Source organism: Ostrea edulis, chromosome 4 (assembly GCF_947568905.1).
Source record: "Ostrea edulis chromosome 4, xbOstEdul1.1, whole genome shotgun sequence".
In the NCBI taxonomy this organism is placed as follows: Eukaryota; Metazoa; Mollusca; class Bivalvia; order Ostreida; family Ostreidae; genus Ostrea; species Ostrea edulis.
In genome coordinates, this window is record NC_079167.1 from 7233374 (window position 1) to 7258432 (window position 25059).

The 25059-nt window shown below is 35.7% G+C and overlaps 2 protein-coding genes across 5 annotated transcripts; one reads left to right on the forward strand and one right to left on the reverse strand.

Annotated features, from left to right (window-relative positions):
* The first annotated feature begins 34 nt into the window (after positions 1-34).
* Positions 35-16370, forward strand: LOC125668864 (aminopeptidase O-like). Its single transcript, XM_056161793.1, has 16 exons — positions 35-117; positions 5405-6676; positions 6818-6984; positions 7476-7581; positions 8272-8448; positions 11125-11311; positions 11892-12010; positions 12127-12217; positions 12513-12620; positions 12748-12788; positions 12873-12936; positions 13046-13102; positions 13215-13283; positions 13725-13841; positions 13929-14021; positions 14140-16370. Exons 2-16 carry the CDS (start codon positions 5421-5423, stop codon positions 14284-14286), a joined length of 2799 nt encoding a protein of 932 aa, XP_056017768.1. The 5' UTR covers positions 35-117; positions 5405-5420; the 3' UTR covers positions 14287-16370.
* A 55-nt stretch (positions 16371-16425) lies between these two features.
* LOC125672232 (uncharacterized) lies at positions 16426-24860 on the reverse strand. 4 transcript variants are annotated; one of them, XR_008802198.1, is made up of 7 exons: positions 23918-24860; positions 23661-23790; positions 22461-22533; positions 22287-22352; positions 21482-21526; positions 19891-19944; positions 16426-16565 (listed from the first exon to the last, which is right to left on the reverse strand). XR_008802198.1 is itself a non-coding variant. In XM_048908405.2 (7 exons), exons 1-6 carry the CDS (start codon positions 22796-22798, stop codon positions 19929-19931), a joined length of 258 nt encoding a protein of 85 aa, XP_048764362.1. In that variant the 5' UTR covers positions 22799-22920; the 3' UTR covers positions 16426-16565; positions 19891-19928. The 4 variants fall into 4 exon arrangements, 3 of the variants coding, with proteins under 3 accessions (XP_048764362.1, XP_048764360.1, XP_048764359.1); XM_048908405.2 differs by lacking the exons at positions 23661-23790; positions 23918-24860 and adding exons at positions 20829-20874; positions 22787-22920; XM_048908403.2 differs by having other exon boundaries at positions 23661-24772.
* Positions 24861-25059: the final 199 nt, after the last annotated feature.

Consider the following 25059-nt stretch of genomic DNA (forward strand, 5'->3'; position numbering starts at 1 on the left):
AAATGAGCTTCCGGTATACAATTGTCTCATGATGATCGGATGTCTATGTCGGATCCTAGATCAGATGATCTAATTGATCAAGATATGCAACGTTATTATAACTTATAGGTGGAACATGTAAGTAGAAAAATACGGGAGGAAGAGGTGGGACTTGCTTGGCCGAGATAAGTGACCGTTTCTCTAACAAGTAGGACGTAGTTTGTAAAGTACCATACGTTGTTATTGCTAGGCTCTACATGTCTACTTTCCTAAAGAGAACACTGTCTGTAAATTATGAGCATACAATCTTCTTTTGAGGAACTATTCAAGACAGTAAGTACAGTGACTGCCACTGACTGGTTAAAGCTGACATGAAGTAATATGTTTTACGGCGTGACCGTGTTTGAGGGCGAAGCAAAAAAGTTTTGGCATTAGGATCTATATCCAAAACAGGACAAAAACATCCCGAAGTTAGCACGCGGACGGAGCTGTATCAAAACATCCTAATTTTGGACATTTGATCCGCCTATATATTGAACGCGGGAAATATAACGCAATTGATGTAAACAGTACATTGTGACGTCATATTCAGCGTCGTTATTTAGCAAATTTACAAACATAGCGTTTGAACCACAACAAAAAACATGGCGTTAAACGTAGAGTGATTATATATGATTAAGAAAATAAGATTTACATGCTTTTACGGATTTTATGTAACATCTCAGAACGACGTGAACTAGGGTAGACGAGATTCAAAGTGGAGGAATACATGTCCACGCGCTAATATTCGAATCGACGCCATTGGTACCAAACTTTTCAAATTCCATAGGTATGGTTTAATTTTTCATTATTTTCCTATATTTTCCTTTTAAACATGTATATACGTGTTACCTATAGGGAGAGCTCCGCTCTCACGGCCCTTCGGGCCGTGAGAGGGCTTCGCCCTCTAATAAATATAGTAATATGTTTTACGGCGTGACCGTGTTTGAGGGCGAAGCAAAAAAGTTTTGGCATTAGTATCTATATCCAAAACAGAACAAAAACAATCCGAAGTTAGCACGAGGACGGAACTGTATCAAAGCATCCTAATTTTGGATATTTGATCCGCCTATATATTGAACGCGGGAAATATAACGCAATTGATGTAAACAGTACATTGTGACGTCATATTCAGCGTCGTTATTTAGCAAATTTACAAACATAGCGTTTGAACCACAACAACAAACATGGCGTTAATCGTGGAGTGATTATATATGATTAAGAAAGTAAGAGTTACATGCTTTTACGAATTTTATGTAACATCTCAGAACGACGTGAACTAGGGTAGACGAGATTCAAAATGGAGAAATACATGTCCGCGCGCTAATATTCGAATCGACGCCATTAGTACCAAAATTTCAAGTTCCATAGGTATGGTATAGTTTTTCATTATTTTCCTATATTCTCCTTTTAAACATGTATATACGTGTTACCTATAGGGAGAGCTCCGCTAAGTGTCCAAATATCAGGTCCAGTTTAATCTCTATATTTAGCTCTCTTTAATATGTCTTAAGGCGTAACCGTATTGTCCACACTAGTGGGCCCCCTTCTAGCTAGAATGTGCTATCGTCAAAATGATAATGTCCTACGGACCCGGTCCCGAGACACAAAAAAAATTAAAGAAAAGAAATAGTGATAGTGCACATTTATAAATAATTGTGCACTATGCCAAAATAGTAGGGTATAGGATATATAGGGACAGACTATTAAAAAGGAAACATAGTAATTGAATTTAGATTCTTTGACCCGATGACATAGTAAATGCTACACAAAGATTTAACAACATCACATTCAGGGTCATGTCAGAGTGAAATTTCTGTCAGTTGTTATTGCAGAAATCTTAATTATTGGTTGTTTTGAAATTCAAGCCCTTATCATAATCCACCTTGGTCCTACTAAATAGAGAACCCTAAAGAACCTTGTGGATTTTTAATTATTACTGGTGTGTAGACTGTATACACTACATTGATTATTGATGAACTAGGGAGAGGGCTAAAATAGGCTGTGGCTGCTGTCCAGTCCCATTCATTTTGAATAAAATATTGTTTAAAAAAAATAATAATAAACTAAGAAATTTCCTTCCACCTATAACCTGTTATTGAAGAAGTACACTGTCCCTTTGCCACTACCTAATTTCGGTAATCTTCTGTATATTCATATATATATATATATATATATACATAATCGGGAACCATCAAACATCGCAATTTGTCAAGATGCTAAATTTTTGATACATGTCCATAACAAATTTTGACAAGTATTCTAATAAAGGAACTTTGAGTTCTTTATAATATGTTGTACGGTGTGACCGTTGAGACGAGCGAAGCCCATTAACATCTTGCAACCCGACTTTTATCCGCCTCTTCGTTTAACGCGGGAAATATAACGCGCTTGGTGTAAACAGTTACAAATTGTGACGTCACATTAGCTGCAATGTTTTTTCTTCTTCTCTCAAACCAAGCAAAAACAAAATTTTTGAAGCTATGAGAAAGCTTGTCTGGAATTTAAAAACGTTTATGGTACTTTCTAAACAATCTAATTATTTTAATTACGGGTTCGTCAATGAAGTATACCGCAGTAACGGCGACACTTTTGCAGAAGCATTATGGGTAATACTCATCTTTTTTCAGCTGAAGAAGAGCAAATCACGTGACTCATATGTGTAATCATTGGAGCGAGCTCGTCACGTCGCGACGCGAGCTTCGCTCGCTATTAATTAGATTGGGATAGACATTACGGAAATTAACAAGTGATGAAGGTATTTTTTCCAGTAAAACTGATTATAGATGGATGAAAATTAATTGATTGATTAATATGTGTACTATTTTCAATAATCAGTGTAGTAAAACAGTTTACACGCTTGTAATAATTCAAAATTCTCATGGTTCTCTGTTTTGTAGGACCCCATACACACCAAGGTATTTTGAAAGACTGACATTTTAAGAATAAGTTTTGCTTTACAGAAAATATATATACTCCCCCCCCCCTTTTTAATTTAATTTACAGAGATGAAAGGATCAAAATGTGGTGTGACAGTTACTGATTTTTAAGATAAGATTTTTCCTGTTAAACATTTTATTATATTGATCTGCTACATGCTACATGTTTGACTAGCAAGAAATAACATTAATCTAACATGAGTGAACACAATGTGCTTCTACATACGATAACATCAAACACTGTCACAATGATGCATGATATACAAATAGATCTTGAAATGGCACGTAAATGTATCATGGTTTTTTTTTATTGGTTTTTGCACACATAATAAAGTACATGAATATCATTATGTGCATGGGGAAAGATAGTGAGAAAGAGAGAAAAAGAGAGAGAGGCATGTAAATAGTAAGTTCCGTCTGTTCCATTGAGTATAATTCCAATGTTATTCATTACAATTGTTTTGATTGGACAAAAATGAAACTGAACAAGAGTTTATACATCAATAAATCCGAAAACGCGATGTATTCATACACGCCTGAAAACAAATAACATAGTGCGGGGAAACTATTCAAATTTTTGCAATTGTAAATAAAGTGGATGAATTGGAATTATAAGAATCAAACATTCTTTTTGAAGAATTTATCGATGTGTAAACTCCGGACATTTTACTCACAAACTTAACATAAAAGTGCTTCGCACTTTTATTCAGTTTGTGAGTAAAATGTCCGGAGTTTACACATCGATAAATTCTTCAAAAAGAATGTTTAATCCTATAATAAAAAAATTTCTTTTCACCATTCTTATAATTATGCGATATATTTGTGTGTTTCATAAAATAATCTCATTTGTGATATTGCAGCGGGCAAGTTTAAAGGTTTCTTAATGCATCTTGCAGTATAAACATAATAGAAATAGAATGATAGTGTTTTGTATATCACTATTGTTTTCAATACAAGCTAAAATAAAGGATTTCTTTGTAATTGTTATCTGTCGCTCAGTCTTATCTTCTAAAAATTGTTTGAATTCTAGTAGAAATACATATGTAGTTGTAAACAATCACTTTGTATCATGTTTCATTTGTATTATCATTTACCACATTGTACATGTATTGATATAATAAATCCTAGCTGCAATAATGTAGCCCTCTCCGATTTGGGGGGGGGGGGATGTCAGAATGAATAGATTTAATAGCAGAGTATCTTATTAGCTCACCTGAACTGAAAGCTCAAGTGAGCTTTTCTGATCACCTGTTGTCCATCGTCCGTCCTAAAATGTAAGTAAAAGCATTATACATCTATCAGATGATAAATCAAATTAAAATGAATAGATTTAATAGTAGAGTACCTTAATAGCTCACCTGAGCTGAAAGCTCAAGTGAGCTTTTCTGATCACCCGTTGTCCATTGTCCGTCTGTCTGTAAACTTTCACATTTTTGACATGTTCTCCAGAACCACTTAGCCAATTTCAACCAGACTTGGCACAAAGCATCCTTGGGGCAAGGAATTCAAGATTGTTTTAATGAAGGGCCACACCCTTCTCCAAGGGGAGATAATAGCAAACTAGTGAAAATACATTAACAACTTTTAAAATCTTCTTTTCCAGAACCACAGGGCCAATTTCAACCAAACTTGGCACAAAGCATCCTTGGGTGAAGGGGATTCAAGTTTGTTCAAATGAGGGGCCATGTCCCTTACAAAGGGAAGAAAAAATTTCACAAAAATGGAAAAATAGGGTGGGGTCATTTAAAAATCTTCTTCTCAAGGATGACTGGGCCAGAAGAGCTGAAATTTACATGAAAGCTTCCTTATATAGTGCAGATACAAATTTGTTAAAATGACCCCTGGGGGTAGGTTGGGGCCACAATAGGGGATCAAAGTTTTACATGCAAATGTATATGTAAAATCTTTGAAAATCTTCTTCTCAAGAACCAATGGGCCAGGAAAGTACACATTTTCAAGATAGCTTCCTGACATAGTACAGATTCAAGTTTGTTAAAATTATGGCCCCTGGGGATAGGATAGGGCCACAATAGGGGATCAAAGTTTTACATACTAATATATAGGGAAAATCTTTAAAAATCTTCTTCTCAAGAACCATTGGGCCAAAGAATTTTACATTTATATGAAAGCTTTCTGACATAGTGCAGATTCAAGGAAAAGTAGGTTGCGGCCACAATAGGGATCAAAGTTTTACTTGCGAATATATAAGGAAAAATCTTTAGATCTGGGCCAATTAAGGTAACTCAGGTGAGCAATGTTGCCCTTGGGTCTTTTACAAACTGTTTCACAGTCTATAAACTTAATCCTCAGCAAGTTATAACCCAATAATACAGTTATATTAAATTCATTCCTGATATAAGTATATGGTGATGGCAGATATTCTCTAATGTGAGCACTAATGTAAAGATATTTTTTCCTTTAAATTAAACAAAAATCATCATTTTTAGATTCACTTAGTTGAAAATGAATGAGGATGTAAAGCAAAGAGGAGAATTTGACCTTCCATTGTCTGCCAACATATCAGAAATTCAAGTTCATCACTACATGATTCACCTACAATGTGATCTTCACCGTCAAGTTTTTCATGGAAGTACAACTGTCTTTTTTACTCATCGAGCTAATATCAAGTCAAAATTGGAACAGAAAGTCTGCTCGAGTTCTTCAAAAGGTGAAGTTTGTGAAGGAGATTCCAGTATAACTACTTTAGAGAGCAGTGATACAGTCAGGGAACCAGAGAGCAGTGATACAGTCAGGGAACCAGAGAGCAGTGATACAGTCAGGGAACCAGAGAGCAGTGATACAGTCAGGAAACCAGAGAGCAGTGATACAGTCAGGAAACCAGAGAGCAGTGATACAGTCAGGGAACCAGAGAGCAGTGATACAGTCAGGAAACCAGAGAGCAGTGATACAGTCAGGGAACCAGAGAACAGTGATACAGTCAGGGAACCAGAGAACAGTGATACAGTCAGGGAACCAGAGAGCAGTGATACAGTCAGGAAACCAGAGAGCAGTGATACAGTCAGGGAACCAGAGAGCAGTGATACAGTCAGGGAACCAGAGAGCAGTGATACAGTCAGGGAACCAGAGAGCAGTGATACAGTCAGGGAACCAGAGAGCAGTGATACAGTCAGGAAACCAGAGAGCAGTGATACAGTCAGGGAACCAGATTTGCCTGGTATTCAGCCCATTAGACATAATGAGAGACTTTTGCATAAATCTCATAATTCAGGAGAGAAGGAAGATGCCAGGAAGTATAATGTGCCTCCAAGAAATGTGTCTTATTCAGGAGAGAGAAAACGAGATGTAAATAGAGCCTCTAACAGCTTTGACATCGATGCCTCACCAAGCAAGCAAATGAGGAATTTAACCTCTTCATGTGAGGATGCACATGTGTCTGCTAATTTCTTGGAAAATTTGAACTCAAGACAAACTAATGAGGATTTTACATTGATATTAGACTGCTATAAGTTGGAAATACGAAGTGTCTCAGAGGAGAAAGTTGAAACAAGCATTAATTCAGAATCATTTAGTTCACAGAACTGGCCTGTAGAAAAAAGCCATATATCTGATACATTGCTTCAGTATGAACTAGGTGACCAATGTGTAAAAATTCAAGTGCCTGGTCACAATGGGGATGCAGATTTGAGAGCTATTAAAGTATCATACAAAACAGCACCGAGTGGACATTCCCTGAAGTGGACAGAGGATCAAGATGGCAAGTAAGTAATTCTATACATTGACAAAATAGTTTTGCACCACTTTCATTATTATTTTTGAGTAGTACATGTATATTTTAATGGAAAACTGTATGATATGTATGTACAAGTTAATGAATATATAATTAACGTATTTGTTATTAGTGATTGTGTATACACACATGGACACTGGATCAACAACCGCTCCCTGTTTCCCAGTCAGGATGTTCCCGAGGCCCTGGCAACTTGGCAGGCCTATATAACAGTACCTCAGGGACTCACAGTCATCATGAGTGGGGACCACAATCCACAGTGTAAAGATTCTATAAATGGTTAGTCAGATTGAAACTGGTCATGATAGCTTAGTGGTTAGGGTGCTCACTTCGCAGCTGGGAGGCCCCATTTTTGATTCGCTATCTCAGCACCACATCAAAACTTATACTTTTAACATAGGTAGTGACAGTTCCTTCATAAAGTACTCGGCATCAGAAGTACACTGTAAATAAAAGTCATGGGTCTTCCAGATATGACCCTAAAAACAGAGGTCCCATGTTATGGTAGGCATTTGCATGATAAAGAACCCTTATTTGGTGCAGCCCTGAGCACCATGCATAGGTCAAAATTTGTGGCACTTCATGCAAAGCAAGTGATATCTCTACGTGAGTGAAAAATTCTTGCATATGACTTAAAACAACAAAGAAAAGACTTTTTCAATTATTCAACATTAGAACAGTTTTCAGCGTTAGAATATTTCTGTTATTTACTTAATTTTTTTAGTGGAGGAGTATTTCTGTAGTGTTTCCATCATTTGTTGTACTTGTAGGCTTAACTTGTTACTACTTTTGGACCGCCTTTCCCATGCCAAGCTCTACTCTTTCTCTCGCTGTTGGACATTGGACAGAATGTAAAAAGCCTCAAATACAGGATAAGTAAGTATTCTTATAAAACATTTTATGTTAGTGTGTTCATCCATTGTTTGTCATGAAAATGTTTATACTGTAGATCTACTAATTGCAGAGTTTTTTAACCAGTCAACTAGGTTAATATCAGTTGCATCAATTTGTAGCTGTTCTGCACTTTTAAGGACCACAGATGAAGATTCTATGCTGATTTTTAGCCTGTATGAAATATGAATCTGTACTGAAAAACTATAAAATTTGGCAGAATTTATAATTATGTCCCTTTGACATGTAATTTTACTTGTTTTCCACAATGCATCCCATCATGCTTGACAGTGAGAGTATTATATAATATTTAAGAAGGAAATTTAAAAGCTTACACATAATTCATGCACAGTTTACAACTGACGATGGACATATTTGATACAGTTTAGTTAGCACTACTCAATCACACATGCAAAAAGGCACTATAAATCTGACCATATTTCTTAACAAGTTCGCAGGTGTATTGAATTCTGACACAAATATATTTTTCACAAAAGGTTGTCAGAAAAAGAAATTGCTTATCTTTTAACACCATAATTAATTCCCAAAATGATAAATCTATATCAATTGATGCAATTTTGCAAAAATATATGTTTATAGTAACTTTTACTGCTCGTTGTATTTTATTTTGAAACAATCTGCACTGTATTTTAATCATTCATGTTGATCTTCAAGTGAGGTGGTCCCTTACCGTGTGTTCAGCCCTGAGGTCTTGATGACATCCATGGCTGATGTCCACCGGTACGCCCCAGTGTGTATGGAGGCAGTCACTGCTGTACTGGGACAATATCCAATGAAAAGACAGGATATTCTTGTGGTACCAACTTCTTTTGACAGTTTAGGAATGGCAAGGTATAGCACATGGCTCAGAAGTCATCCAAACAAGAATGCTTAGACTACACATTTACTAACTATAAATCACATATTTCATAATCCATTGTTTCTGTGATTTTATCTTTTTAGATTCTTTAATGAGACTCAACTTTTTGTATATATTCCACTCCTTCATTAGGAACATATATATAAAACACAAAATTACCTTTATAAGAATCTTTATTTTTGTGTCAAGATTACCTTGCAATTTTGCTCAATAAACATTTAGTGACTTGCAATATTTGAATATTTTTGGTGTTTTACAATTATTCACCTGGGCAATGAATTATATTTTATTATTGCTAATCAACCTACTTGCCACCTCCCATTAAATGTGAACGTAATGATACATTTTATTTTTATCAATAGAATATCCATTTGTTCATATCTAATTACCAATACCTGGGATTATGCATCAGACATCAATGTCCATTATCTAATTACCAATACCTGGGATTATGCATCAGACATCAATGTCCATTATCTAATTACCAATACCTGGGATTATGCATCAGACATCAATGTCCATTATCTAATTACCAATACCTGGGATTATGCATCAGACATCAATGTCCATTATCTAATTACCAATACCTGGGATTATGCATCAGACATCAATGTCCATTATCTAATTACCAATACCTGGGATTATGCATCAGACATCAATGTCCATTATCTAATTACCAATACCTGGGATTATGCATCAGACATCAATGTCCATTATCTAATTACCAATACCTGGGATTATGCATCAGACATCAATGTCCATTATCTAATTACCAATACCTGGGATTATGCATCAGACATCAATGTCCATTATCTAATTACCAATACCTGGGATTATGCATCAGACATCAATGTCCATTATCTAATTACCAATACCTGGGATTATGCATCAGACATCAATGTCCATTATCTAATTACCAATACCTGGGATTATGCATCAGACATCAATGTCCATTATCTAATTACCAATACCTGGGATTATGCATCAGACATCAATGTCCATTATCTAATTACCAATACCTGGGATTATGCATCAGACATCAATGTCCATTATCTAATTACCAATACCTGGGATTATGCATCAGACATCAATGTCCATTATCTAATTACCAATACCTGGGATTATGCATCAGACATCAATGTCCATTATCTAATTACCAATACCTGGGATTATGCATCAGACATCAATGTCCATTATCTAATTACCAATACCTGGGATTATGCATCAGACATCAATGTCCATTATCTAATTACCAATACCTGGGATTATGCATCAGACATCAATGTCCATTATCTAATTACCAATACCTGGGATTATGCATCAGACATCAATGTCCATTATCTAATTACCAATACCTGGGATTATGCATCAGACATCAATGTCCATTATCTAATTACCAATACCTGGGATTATGCATCAGACATCAATGTCCATTATCTAATTACCAATACCTGGGATTATGCATCAGACATCAATGTCCATTATCTAATTACCAATACCTGGGATTATGCATCAGACATCAATGTCCATTATCTAATTACCAATACCTGGGATTATGCATCAGACATCAATGTCCATTATCTAATTACCAATACCTGGGATTATGCATCAGACATCAATGTCCATTATCTAATTACCAATACCTGGGATTATGCATCAGACATCAATGTCCATTATCTAATTACCAATACCTGGGATTATGCATCAGACATCAATGTCCATTATCTAATTACCAATACCTGGGATTATGCATCAGACATCAATGTCCATTATCTAATTACCAATACCTGGGATTATGCATCAGACATCAATGTCCATTATCTAATTACCAATACCTGGGATTATGCATCAGACATCAATGTCCATTATCTAATTACCAATACCTGGGATTATGCATCAGACATCAATGTCCATTATCTAATTACCAATACCTGGGATTATGCATCAGACATCAATGTCCATTATCTAATTACCAATACCTGGGATTATGCATCAGACATCAATGTCCATTATCTAATTACCAATACCTGGGATTATGCATCAGACATCAATGTCCATTATCTAATTACCAATACCTGGGATTATGCATCAGACATCAATGTCCATTATCTAATTACCAATACCTGGGATTATGCATCAGACATCAATGTCCATTATCTAATTACCAATACCTGGGATTATGCATCAGACATCAATGTCCATTATCTAATTACCAATACCTGGGATTATGCATCAGACATCAATGTCCATTATCTAATTACCAATACCTGGGATTATGCATCAGACATCAATGTCCATTATCTAATTACCAATACCTGGGATTATGCATCAGACATCAATGTCCATTATCTAATTACCAATACCTGGGATTATGCATCAGACATCAATGTCCATTATCTAATTACCAATACCTGGGATTATGCATCAGACATCAATGTCCATTATCTAATTACCAATACCTGGGATTATGCATCAGACATCAATGTCCATTATCTAATTACCAATACCTGGGATTATGCATCAGACATCAATGTCCATTATCTAATTACCAATACCTGGGATTATGCATCAGACATCAATGTCCATTATCTAATTACCAATACCTGGGATTATGCATCAGACATCAATGTCCATTATTTTGTTTGCAGTCCCAACGTTCTTTACCTATCCCAGTCCCTCCTACATCCAGATCTCTCCATGTTTTACCGCCTTGCCCACGAGGTGTGTCACACTTGGTTTGGTATTGTGATTGGTCCAGCTGACTGGACAGAGGAATGGCTGACTGAGGGGTTCTGTACTTATCTGGAGGATATCATACACACCAGGGTTCTAAGGGTATAGTTCATTTACGGAGAGGTCTTAATTAGTTTGAAAATAATAAATGCAGCAAGAAAAGAAGGGAAAAGGTGTGAGTCTTGTTTACAAGTAATGAGGTATATTTTTATTTAAAAATGTATACCCATTTTGTTTTTCATCCCACTCAAGAATTTTTCACTCATTCAGGAACGTCACCAGGTGTACACCTATAACATAAAACTCAAGACCATTGCAGTAAGGGTTCTTTATTATGCTAATGCCTAATGAGATATGGGACCTCCTTTGTTAAGGTCATATCCAAAGACTTGTAACTTTTTCTTCTAATGCTGGATGCTTGGTGAAGGAACCGTCACTACCTATGTTAACATCTTAGGTTTGACACGGCCACTGGGATCAGGAATTAAACCTGGAACCTCCCAGTTGCAAAGCAAGCTCTATAACCATTGAGCTATCGCAACCGGTGTACTACTGCACCAAACAAAGTATGGATACCACCAATATTACAAGTACAAACATAGGACAGGTTAGATGTATTTTAACCTGAAAATTTCTTTTTAAACCACGAGAGGTAAAATAAGAATATTTTGCATTTCATTAGAGACTGGGGAAAATATCAGAAGAGGAGGAATATGTTATCCGTGATCTAAGAGACCTTGTTAAATTCCGAATCCTAACTGCTGAACTTCAGAACACAGTGGGCAGCCTTCAGACACTCCTGTATGTAAGCGTATAGTGTAGCTCTGTAAACTGTTTAAAACATTTGTAATGATTTTCAATGCTGTATAACAAATTTATTATGATTATTACTTTTCATGTAGTTACTTATTTTCCAGACCAGATTGCTCTGAATCAGGAGGTAACAAAACTTTTGTTAAAAATGGAATGAATCCTGAGAAGAAGTACTTACAAGTCCATTACCTCAAGGTCAGTTTAATTCAAGGTCAGTTTAATTCAGTCAGTTTCCCATCATTATCACTGGTAGTTGTGCAGTTTAATTCAGTCAGTTTCCCATCATTATCACTGGTAGTTGTGCAGTTTAATTCAGTCAGTTTCCCATCATTATCACTGGTAATTGTGCAGTTTTATTGCCTGCTGATTCCTATATCCTTGAGTCATTCTCTTTAGCCAAACAAAAAATTCAGACTGACATAAGACATCCAAGGCTGATGAATTTGTCAAATTATTAAGCGGAGTTTGATGACTGTCAATTTATTTTTAGGGATATTTTCTGCTAAGATATTTAGAAAAGTTGGCAGGATCTGTGAAATTCCTAGAGTGTCTTAGAAAGTATGTGCAACATTTCCATGGGAAACTTGTTTCCTCTCAGGTAAATAGCCCAGCTTATAATTTCATCAAAATCATGTAATTTGTCACCAGCGTATTATGATAAAACTTCACTTGTTTGTTTATGCACACAATCTTTTCGATAATGACTGAAATAATTTCATTTGTAGGAAGTGCTGCAATTTTTCATCCAGGAATGTGAAGAAATTTTGTAAGAATTCTTTGATATCATAGTCTATGTAAGGAGACGTGTAACTTTTGTCTTATCATAAATGGATTCTCCTTTTGATCTCAGGGCAGCTGGAGTAACTGCTGCAGAACTGTCGTCTGCTTGGCTAGAGTACTCAGGAATTCCATCAGTGAGTAAAGTGTTATCTATAGTGTTACAATGTATTCAAATTAATTAGCAATAAAACATGTATGTGTCATTTATGGAACATAAAGATATAAAATTGTATTTGTTTGAAGGCATTACTGAGCATGGTAGAAAAAGAAAACAATGGGGTGTCTTATATAAAGAAACAGGTAAACATAAATATTCTTGGTCAATCTATCTTTTGCAGTATCTGACTTTTTTATGTGTATTTATACATGTAGAAAATGTATCTTGAATATCTCATAACTACTCCATCAACAGGTTGAAGCATTTTGTGCTAGTTGTAAGAAAAGAAAGACAGAGCTCTCCATAATCGATGAACTGAAGGATGTGAGTTCTTTGTATTCTGTGGGTAAATGGAAGACAAGAAAGAATATTTACATTTCCAATGTTTTTGCCTTTGATATCTCAACAAATTGTAATGATAGACATTTCCTCATGAATGTGTTGTAAACAATGCGTGCATGAATCTCGATAAATATAGTATGTCTATTTTGATAGCTGGGAATTTGGACACAAATGAATATAAAATGTAAATATTAGAAATAAATTTCATTTTTGAAAATACATTAGGGTATGAACTTCAAGGCTTCATGCTAAAGCGCTTAATGAAGTATGCTGGCATGAAATTTCAAATACATTCAGATATGTCTGCCCTTATCAATTTGCAAGAAAGTATTTGTTTGTTGCATGCTGTTGTGAGTGCGAGTCATTTAAACCTGGGTTTTTGGAAATGTACTATTTTATAGTATTTTTTCCCACATTTTACAGTGTAACCCAGATGAACTGCTTCTGTTCTTGGAATTACTCTTGGATGAAAATGATATTCCTTGGTTTGGTTTATCATGCCTCAAGAAAAAGTATCAGATACAAACATGCAATGCAGAGGTAGGTGATTATTGATACGAAACAAAGAAATGACTGCTTTTATCATACACAGATTCTGATGAATTATCCTTATTCATTTTTTTAAAGATCAAACATAGATGGTGTGAACTGGTAATAAAGTGCAAACAACGACACAGTCATTTTCATGGAGATATTCAGGACTTCCTCATAGAACATCAGGTAAATTTGTTTCAAAGTGTAATAATAATAGGGACAATGTGAAATTTTGCAAAACTCAGACAGATATTTATAAGATTGACAACCATCACATCCTCACAAATTTCCATGTTTTTTATAGGGCATGGGAGTATACTTGTATGGGGAACTTATGCTGAGTGGAAAAAGACCATTGATCAATCTAGCCCACAAATGTTTTCAACAACTACAACATAGCATGAGTACAGACACCTTCACCACTGTACACACCATGCTGTTTGGGGAATGATGTACACTGTACACATCATGCTGTTTGGGGAATGATGTACATTGTACACACCATGCTGTTTGGGGAATGATGTACATTGTACACACCATGCTGTTTGGGGAATGATGTACACTGTACACATCATGCTGTTTGGGGAATGATGTACATTGTACACACCATGCTGTTTGGGGAATGATGTACATTGTACACACCATGCTGTTTGGGGAATGATGTACATTGTACACACCATGCTGTTTGGGGAATGATGTACATTGTACACACCATGCTGTTTGGGGAATGATGTACATTGTACACACCATGCTGTCTGGTGAATGATGTACACTGTACACACCATGCTGTTTGGGGAATGATGTACATTGTACACACCATGCTGTTTGGGGAATGATGTACATTGTACACACCATGCTGTCTGGGGAATGATGTACACTGTACACATCATGCTGTTTGGGGAATGATGTACATTGTACACACCATGCTGTCTGGGGAATGATGTACACTGTACACACCATGCTGTTTGGGGAATGATGTACATTGTACACACCATGCTGTCTGGGGAATGATGTACACTGTACACATCATGCTGTTTGGGGAATGATGTACATTGTACACACCATGCTGTCTGGGGAATGGTGTACACTGTACACATCATGCTGTCTGGGGAATGATGTACATTGTACACACCATGCTGTCTGGGGAATGATGTACATTGTACACATCATGCTGTTTGGGGAATGATGTACACTGTACACATCATGCTGTCTGGGGAATGTTGTACGCTGTACACACCATGCTGTCTGGGGAATGTTGTACGCTGTACACACCATGCTGTCTGGGGAATGTTGTACGCTGTACACACCATGCTGTCTGGAGAATGATGCACAAAGTTTCCCTACCTTTCTGGAAGAAACCTCAAATAATGGGGAGTACATGTAACATTGTATAGCAGACCTTGCTCAGTTAATGCAGGTAGGATTGAAGTTGATTATGGCAGATGGTGAATGTAGTACCCAGTTTTATTATGTGTAGTAGAGGGAAGGCTGCCGGTATCTGTTTATTATGTGTAGTGGAGGGATGGCTGCCGGTATCTGTTTATTATGTGTAGTGGGGCTGCCGGTATCTGTTTATCATGTGTAGTAGAGGGAAGGCTGCCGGTATCTGTTTATCATGTGTAGTAGAGGGAAGGCTGCCGGTATCTGTTTATCATGTGTAGTAGAGGGAAGGCTGCCGGTATCTGTTTATTATGTGTAGTAGAGGGAAGGCTGCCGGTATCTGTTTATTATGTGTAGTAGAGGGAAGGCTGCCGGTATCTGTTTATTATGTGTAGTAGAGGGAAGGCTGCCGGTATCTGTTTATCATGTGTAGTTGAGGGAAGGCTGCCGGTATCTGTTTATCATGTGTAGTAGAGGGAAGGCTGCCGGTATCTGTTTATCATGTGTAGTAGAGGGAAGGCTGCCGGTATCTGTTTATCATGTGTAGTAGAGGGAAGGCTGCCGGTATCTGTTTATCATGTGTAGTAGAGGGAAGGCTGCCGGTATCTGTTTATCATGTGTAGTAGAGGGAAGGCTGCCGGTATCTGTTTATCATGTGTAGTAGAGGGAAGGCTGCCGGTATCTGTTTATCATGTGTAGTAGAGGGAAGGCTGCCGGTATCTGTTTATTATGTGTAGTAGAGGGAAGGCTGCCGGTATCTGTTTGTAGGTCCTGGTCATTTATTATACCAAGTACTCAACATTTTAACTTGCATTGTGCTATACCAGCTGCTGTGAATAGTAAATAACAATGTCATTGTATCAATTAAAGTTGCTAAACTAAATTTCGAATTAGCAATTTGGAAACTTTCTCAAAAGACCAGAGACTTCCAGTATATGGAAATTTGAAGCGCATGCAAGTTTTTTCAGCATGAAGATTGTGACTTGAAATATTTATTTGGCTCAATAATTCATCCAAAACGAGACGTATAACTGAACTATATGTACAGATAATTGGATTCTTATTGGTTTTCATTATACAAATGGAATGGATCAGTTATGTTGCAGTATGTCATTTTCAGAAATATTGCCAAAGCATTAAATCATTTACAGTTCAGTGTTTGTTTTGTTAGTTGCTTTAATCAGTTTTGGTTAGTTAAAGACTGTGCTGGTTAGAATCTGTCTTTTTCCAATCGATAACATTTGGACAGACACAAATTGTGTCCTCCCTGGCACACAGAGTAATGATGTTCATTGCTGGTGTTGCGTATGCAGTGGAGGAAGCGTGGGGCACAGTTTGTAGCATAACATCCTGTAATGACAAGATAGACAGATACTTTTACAAGGTTTCTACCTTTGATATCTTTATGGATAGTAATGATAGCCATTCCTCATAAACGTGTTGCAGTACATAACAATGCACGGATAGTAATGATAGCCATTCCTCATAAACGTGTTGCAGTACATAACAATGCACGGATAGTAATGATAGCCATTCCTCATAAACGTGTTGCAGTACATAACAATGCACGGATAGTAATGATAGCCATTCCTCATAAACGTGTTGCAGTACATAACAATGCACGGATAGTAATGATAGCCATTCCTCATAAACGTGTTGCAGTACATAACAATGCACGGATAGTAATGATAGCCATTCCTCATAAACGTGTTGCAGTACATAACAATGCACGGATAGTAATGATAGCCATTCCTCATAAACGTGTTGCAGTACATAACAATGCACGGATAGTAATGATAGCCATTCCTCATAAACGTGTTGCAGTACATAACAATGCACGGATAGTAATGATAGCCATTCCTCATAAACGTGTTGCAGTACATAACAATGCACGTATATGAATCTTGATAAATGTAGTATGTATATTTCAATTAATGAGAGCATCAATTCAATTGATGAGACCAATAATTGATTTTATGCACATGTTAATTGAGTTGATGAGAGCAATAATTGATTTGATGCACACATCAATTCAATTATTGCTCTTATCAATTGATGTGCGCATCAATGTGGTGAAATTATTGCATTTGCAGCTCAGTATAAATGATTTGATGACATCTTTAATTATTTTTAACGCTTTTCTATAACGAATTGATGCACACATCAATTCATTTATTGCTCTCATCAATTCAACTGTGGATACCCGGTATGTTGAAAATATCATCAATTCATTTAAAGAGAGCAACAATTCAATTATACCGCTCATCAATTCAGCAGAATAATCATGCTATCAACAATTCAGATAATGGCACAATAATTCAGAATTGAAGACATTAATTATTTGAAGAAATCTTTGATTGAATTGTTGCGCACATCAAATGAATTAATTATTATCTTCAAATATTTGAAGATATAAATTATTCGAGTTTATGTTAAGAACTACGAACGACAGCATTGTTTCACCGCCTACCTTCTGGTCAGTTTAAGTTCTCATTTTCATATAATTTTTTTTTTTGTCATTTTTTTTTTTCAATATGAATTTTCATAAAAGTTGATTTATTTGACAAAAACTCTATTAATTTGGTTAAAATCACGCATTTCACCATAGAAATCAATGGAAATGCGAAACACAAATTCCTTTTCACAGTTATTATAAATTGACATGACGTAGCAACATTACACCAAAACTTTAGTTGTTTCACAGGGGGGGGGGGGGGGGGGGGGGGGGGGGATATGACACGGCAAATATGTTCATTCTTTGATCAATGCTGTGTGAGTTATTTCCCTTGATTACAAAGGGCGCGTAGCACAATGCCGAATAGATAGAAAATTACTATTTCTGATCGTAATTAATCGTAAGTCAAGGATTTTTTTTCTAATAATCAAGTGTAATGAATTAGAATAGCATGACTTAACAATAATATTTTAGTCACTGATTACATTTATATGTGTCCCTTGTGTGATTTTCTCGCAAGCAATGTAGGGTCATGATGTAACAAAGTATGTAAATATTGATAACTAGGCCTAGTCCTTGACTTCTTTAGATCAGGATGTCTTTAGTATATCAGCAATTCTTCATTATTATTTTTATCATTATTTTAGACAACCAAAACACAATTAGATATGCCTGAAATCACATGTGCAACCAACTCATACATGTACATTATTAACTTATCATTTCACACTTGACAAAATTAGTTGTTGCTGAATGTACATCAAATACCAATAAACGCAATGTGTTCAAATATCTCGAATTGGTATCTCTAGTGTAATATTTCAGTTGAAATATTTTTTTTTCGCTTGTGATTCAATCTTTTGAAAAAAAAGAAATTGTGTTTAAATCAACTTGCAGCTCTTCTTGCACTACAATAATTCAAATTTATAAGCACAAAAAGAATTATCAGGCACGTAGCAACAGTCAGTGGGTCTGCCCCCTTTTTATTATTACATGCAAAGATGGTTATTTTTTACGTGCAGCGGTAAATCTATAGGATTTGCTGGTTGCCATCCCCCTCTTTATTTAAACAGCATAGTGAATTGTACAGTGGAAATGTAAGATTTAACAATGAATTGAACTGAAAGATTAACCCTTGCCGCCTTCCCCCACGATTAAAGATTTAGAGCTTTGGAATTTCAATAAATTACTTGTCAAGAATTTTCAGGTAACTTCTTCTCCTCCCCTCCCCCCTTTTTTAACGATGCCAAATGCCTGATTATAACACATGCTTTTATTATGCTTTTAATTCTAGGTCTTTGTTGTTTTTAAAACAAATTACTTCTGAAATTCTTGGTATCAATTGCATTATAACTTGAACAGAAATTAATGTCGAACACGGCTATAATCTCCCCTCCCCCTTTCCCAGCTCTACAATTTGACGAAGTGCACATTTTAAAAAAAAAATTCTCCATAGAATTGAAGAAACTAAACCCTTTTTGGGGGGTCATATATCAACCTATTAAAACTCAGCATAATAAAGAATTGGTAACGTAAGCTTTACTATACACTGTTAATACTATTTATGTGAAGCTTAGGACCGCAATCGTAAGCGTGCCCCCAACTTCCGGTGTAAGGGGAGTAACTGCAAAAATGTAGGCCTTTGCAAATGAGGTTAAACTATGAAAATGAAGATTACCCATTGTTTTTACTCAATTATGTAAAGGAATTTGACAAATTAAATAAAATGGTTATTCATTTATATCCATAAGTATTTCAAAATATATGAGGTTTTAAGCCTGATTTCAAGGGGGAAAGTTTTTTACCCCCTGAGTTGTAATCATGAGTAATTGATTTATTAACACTGGTATTAAAGTTGATTATCAATTGTTAATAAATTCTACTTTGCGTAAAAAAAAAATCTCATTAGCAAAATTTACAAAACTTTTTGAATCATACGAGTCAATTTAGGCGGGGATCCAGATTTACCGTGCGAAGTTCTTTCGCGCTCCATAGTAAGCTAAGTTGGTAAATGCGTGCGATAGCTGATTTGTAGATCGTGATTTAGAGTCTCACGAGGGTTTATTTATCTATTTTTTTTTTCTCTCTTAGTACTGAAACTGCAAATTTCACTAAATCAGGTAAATTAAAGATTTTTGGTTCCATTATTGTTGTATATAGTCCATCACCAATATCATGTTGTATTTTCCCTCCTTAATAGAACAGTAAAATTCAACTTACTGTGGATTTGTAGGGAAGTCTGACAGTCACAATCATCTTCAGAAAGTTTGTTTCCTGAAAAGATACAAATCGCTTTACTTTAGTGCTGAATTTCCATTATCTGAGTTAAAGCACATGACTATAGCGTGGAACTTGCAGAAAAATATATTGATAGGAAATTATTGTACTTCTGAGAACTGTTTTACTAAAGGTCTTACAACTTAGGATTAGTCATTTTATTTGGTCAAAAATGTTTGCAAAAGAAAATGGACTGTTAAAAGCATCGAAATTATTGAATTACATTTCTAATTTATATAGTGACAATGATAACGAAGTAAATTTCTCCAAACAAAACTGATAAAATCATAGATTTTGATATTCATTGTCTTGAAAATTTCATTTCCATTCAGGTATGAAAAACATTTCAGAATTACTCCAGAAGAGAACAGAACCTTTAATATCGCGTCCATACGACCAAAAGTCAATACCCTAACCATTGTTGTTGTTCGAGACATCGTATGTTAGCCAAAGGATTCTTGTGTATTTTTCCAAATATTGCAAACAAGGATTCTGAGTCTATTCTCTATCGTCTAATTCAAATCAACGAAATCTCGAAGTAGAAACGCACATTTTACCCATTTTGATTGTGTGTAGCAAAGACTGAGAAAAATTTCAGCTCCTCTGGCCCAGTGGTTCTTGAGAAGATTTTTAAATGTCCCCACCTTATTTTTGCATTTTTGTGATTATTTCCCCTTTGAACAAACTTGAAAGCCCTTCACCCAAGTATGGTTTGTGCCAAGTTTGATTGAAATTGGCTCAGTGGTTCTGGAGAAGATGAAAATGTGAAAAGTTTACGCCGACACCGACAGACAACGGACTTTTGATCAGAAAAGCTGACTTTTGAGCCTTATGCTCAGGTGAACTAAAAAAAAAAAATAATAATAATAAATCCCCTTCACCCAAGGATGCTTTGTGCCAAGTTTGGTCGAAGTCGGTCCAGTGGTTCTGGAGAAGAAGATGAAAATGTGAAAAGTTTACAACGACAGACAACTGACATTTCGATTGGAAAAAAGCTCACTTGACCAAAACAAAAAACAAAAAACCACCAGGTGGAAAATTATTTATTTTTTTAAACGGAACGTATACATTAGGATTTTTAAATAAATTCTTATCTTATGCGTTCCCTTTCTTTGTGTAAATGAAAGGTGAATATAACGAACAGTGATCAATCTCATAAGTGCTATAAGCAATACAAAATAGAGAGTTGGGCAAACACGGACCCTGGATATACCAGAGGTGGGATCAGATGCCTAGGAGGAGTAAGCATGTATAAATATGAATCGATGTAAATATTTTCTTCATTTCGAAACTTTAAAAAAGTACAGCTTTCAATAAAATTGCAACAGAGCTTAGTATTTGAGTCTCAGACCTTTAGTAAAATGGGTCCCTGTACTTTGTGACTCATTTATTAACACATATTTTAAAAATATATAAAGAATTCTACATTATTTTACTTGTATAGGCAATGCAATGTGGGTTGTGGTGTTCTAACATCTGGTAGCTATACCTCACAACACATCCCCCCCCCCCTAATTGAAAAAAGGTAAGTTACCAATGCGTTTCACTGGGTTGCCAATAGACCTCTTGTTCCACCAGGCTGAAGGGGAAAGTATATAAGTGTTATATCTCAATCTGTTAGAAGTATTTTATATACCTATAACAAAATTCTGTTCGTGTTCGGAGTTAAGGTAGAGAATAAACGTCATCATGTCGACGATTTGAAAACCTTATACTAGTATAGATAAGATAAGATATGTTTATTCCAATTTTGGGCCCAACGGGCATAACAGTAAGACAGTTTATAAAGAAGGAAATTCAAAAACGAAAGAAAGTTTACAACATTAACTACAGGTTACATAGACTGCAAACTGCATGTGGATGCAGCATGTTGGGGAAACAAGTACATACATATATGAATTGCTAATCAGGTATATATACAAGTAAATGGACAGTATCAGTATTATACCAATATATGAATAATAAACTATAATGATTTTTGCAGTTTTAAAGCATCACTTCTTTTTCTGAAAGTTTGCACTAAATATTCACTCAATTTGACAATTACTGGTTTGTCTTCATTAATCATCAACCAAGTAAATTTCTCTTCAACATAGAATGGACAATCAGTAAGGAAATGAAATTCATCTTCAACACAATTAAGGTTACATAATTCACATATTCTTTTGTTTCTTTCTAAAGAAATCTTCTGGCCAGAATTGGTTTTTGTAAATTCATTTCATGCGCACTGCATAGAAATGTAAATATTATCACGGAAAGAAAATTGCTTATACTTTTAAAAGAACATATATATGATTTCATGCGACTGTAAAATTATTAAACGAAAACTTGGTACTTACATTTGCCCTCTAGAAGTGATAGTGGATAAACGTTTTCTTCAGTAGAAGTTCTCGATTCAGTTAAACCTTGGAAAGTGCCAGTTGAAATTGAATTGTGATGATGGAAGATAATTTGTTTGATTAGATACTCAAAATTGCGTACTCTATATTGAAGTAGTAATAGTATACTCATACCTACGACGCATGATGACATTAGAATGATTACAAATGCAAGTTGTTGATACCTCCTTTGATATTCCATAACGTCCTGTAAACGATATATGATGCTGCATAAAGAGTATGGCACAAAAGACAAATCTAATTAAGATCAGACCCTATAACCTATGTGTAGCGATAGTAGAGCGGAGCATAGGATCTAATTTTAATTAGATTGGCACAGAAGAATACACAAAATGATATACTTTAAAAGAATATAAGGACACAATTCACGTAGACAAGACGTGCTTGTAAAACACTATGCTTTCGATAGTAATCAGTGACAAGTTTGACCTTTGACCTACCAGTATGACCATCACCTAGACCTGAGGTCATTGCATTTCCATTGCGGTGGACTAGTGGTTCCAAAGGGCTCGCAACCGGCAGACTAGTAGCCGCTTCAAACCTACGACGTTTGCACGTAACATAGGTAGTGACTGTTCCTTGACAAAGTGCCTGGTATTAACACAGGTGCTTGTGGACAGGACAAATCTCGCATAGAAACCGTTTTTAAAAATGGCATATCACCGATCATAATATATGAACATATATGATCGGTGATATGACATTTTTAAAAACGGGTTCTATGCGAGATTTTTGTATTCCATTGAAATAGATAAACTCTGAAGTTACATATTTTATCAAAAATACGTCCGACATACCCAAGGCATTGAACATTTAAAAATAAAAGAAGGGGGGTACCGGAAGTCCTGTCCACAAGCACCTGTGGGTATTAAGAGCGAAAATCACGCGGTTTTCTCCCCGATATTTAGGAAATAACTTTCATTTTTGAAAATACATGCGGGCATGAAATACGACGCTTCACTCCAGAATACTTCATGAAGTCCGTTTTGGGCCCGAATTCTTTGATACCATATTTTCTATATTTATGGCTTCACAGAGTTTGGGCGCAAAACGGGCTTAGCCCCTGTGGTTGAAACTATGGTGGCGTGAAGCGATGAAGTTCATACCCTCATCTCTTTTCTAAAAATGAAATTTATTTTTATATCTACATTCTACTTTCATTTCATCGGAATTCCCAACCGTTAAAATAGTCTTACTATATTTAACAAGATTCATACGCACATTGTTCACATTCATGAGGAAATGGCTATCATTATAATTACTATCACTACAGTAAAGATACTGAAGAAAAAGCATTGGAAATGTAAATATTACCTTATAAACAAAGGTCCCTAGTCACAGTAAGCGTTGGCGCGACAAAGAATTATCCTCAAGCATATCGGTAGGTCAAAGTTTGCAGCACTTTTGTTTACAGCTGGTAGCGTCTTTATATTGGTGAAAAATTCTCAAATGGAAAACATTGCGTCATTGTCTTATGTATTTCAAACGTTAAGGACAGACACACGGACCAAATATAGATGTGACTCGAATCTTTTAAAAGAATCGAACTTATTTTTTGAGTAGAAAAATACCTGTGGATTGTAGTCCCCGCTTCCAGCTATTGCACGAATATGTCATCCTCCTCTATTTATATACAAACAGTTGATCAATAGCATTATCATGGTGACATGGATATTAATATTCACTCCACCGTCATTCTGAATAATTGGTAAATAAAATACCCACCGTGGTGAAAGAACAAATTGTGCATGAAATGATTAAATGTGTTTTACAGATTGTTAAAGAAAGGTTTTTATCCTCCTCTTCCTCTTTTTTAATGTAATTTTGAACAATAGAGATGGTAATGAAATCTTCAGTTACACTTTCGCAATATAAAACAAATAATTTCAACTTTATTTATATATATACACATACAAAGCTGAGCTTGCTATACCCACACTTATAAAGAAAGTCCAGTGTTGTTAGCCCGGTCCGTCTGTCCGTCTTCTTTCTCAAGCACCCCCTTATATTTACATTTTAAGCAAAAGCCAATTCAGCTTTTGGAATACCAATGGTGGTGTCTAGTAAATAGGTTTCGGAATTTTCATTTTTATCCTGGGGGCCAATTAGGGATTGAAAAATGTTTTTCTTAAAAAACCTGGTTCCCAGAACTCATTTTACGCAAATATATATCGACCAAAAACCACTTCAGCAAAAAAGAACAAACACACAAACAAAAAATAAAAATAAAAAAAACAAAAAACACGCACGCACATTGCCCTCTCCCGAAATTAATAAAATACACACAAAACACATACACTTATTGACATTATGACATAACTCTTAACTTTGTCCTGCTTTGTAGAGATATTATAAATGTTAAAACTTCAAGCTGATATTCATTCTAAAGAGGAGACGTCAACCCAACAATGAAAACAGACAGACTGGCAGGCGTATTACGAAAAGCGTATGCTCTCTGTATAAATGATCTTAACAGTGACGTAGACGATAAAATGGGTTCAAACTAATGGACGGGGATACGGTCTAAACAGTCACCAAAATGACATCGGATTCGTTGAACGTGTGATAATCCTGGCGACTCGTGAACAACGTTTCTAACGTTATTTGATGTGGTATGGGGGATTACTTTAATTTCATCAATAACAAGATAAGTTTGCGAAACACCGATGCCCTCATGTGGCAGCAAAGTAATTATGATACCAAAAAAGTCTTG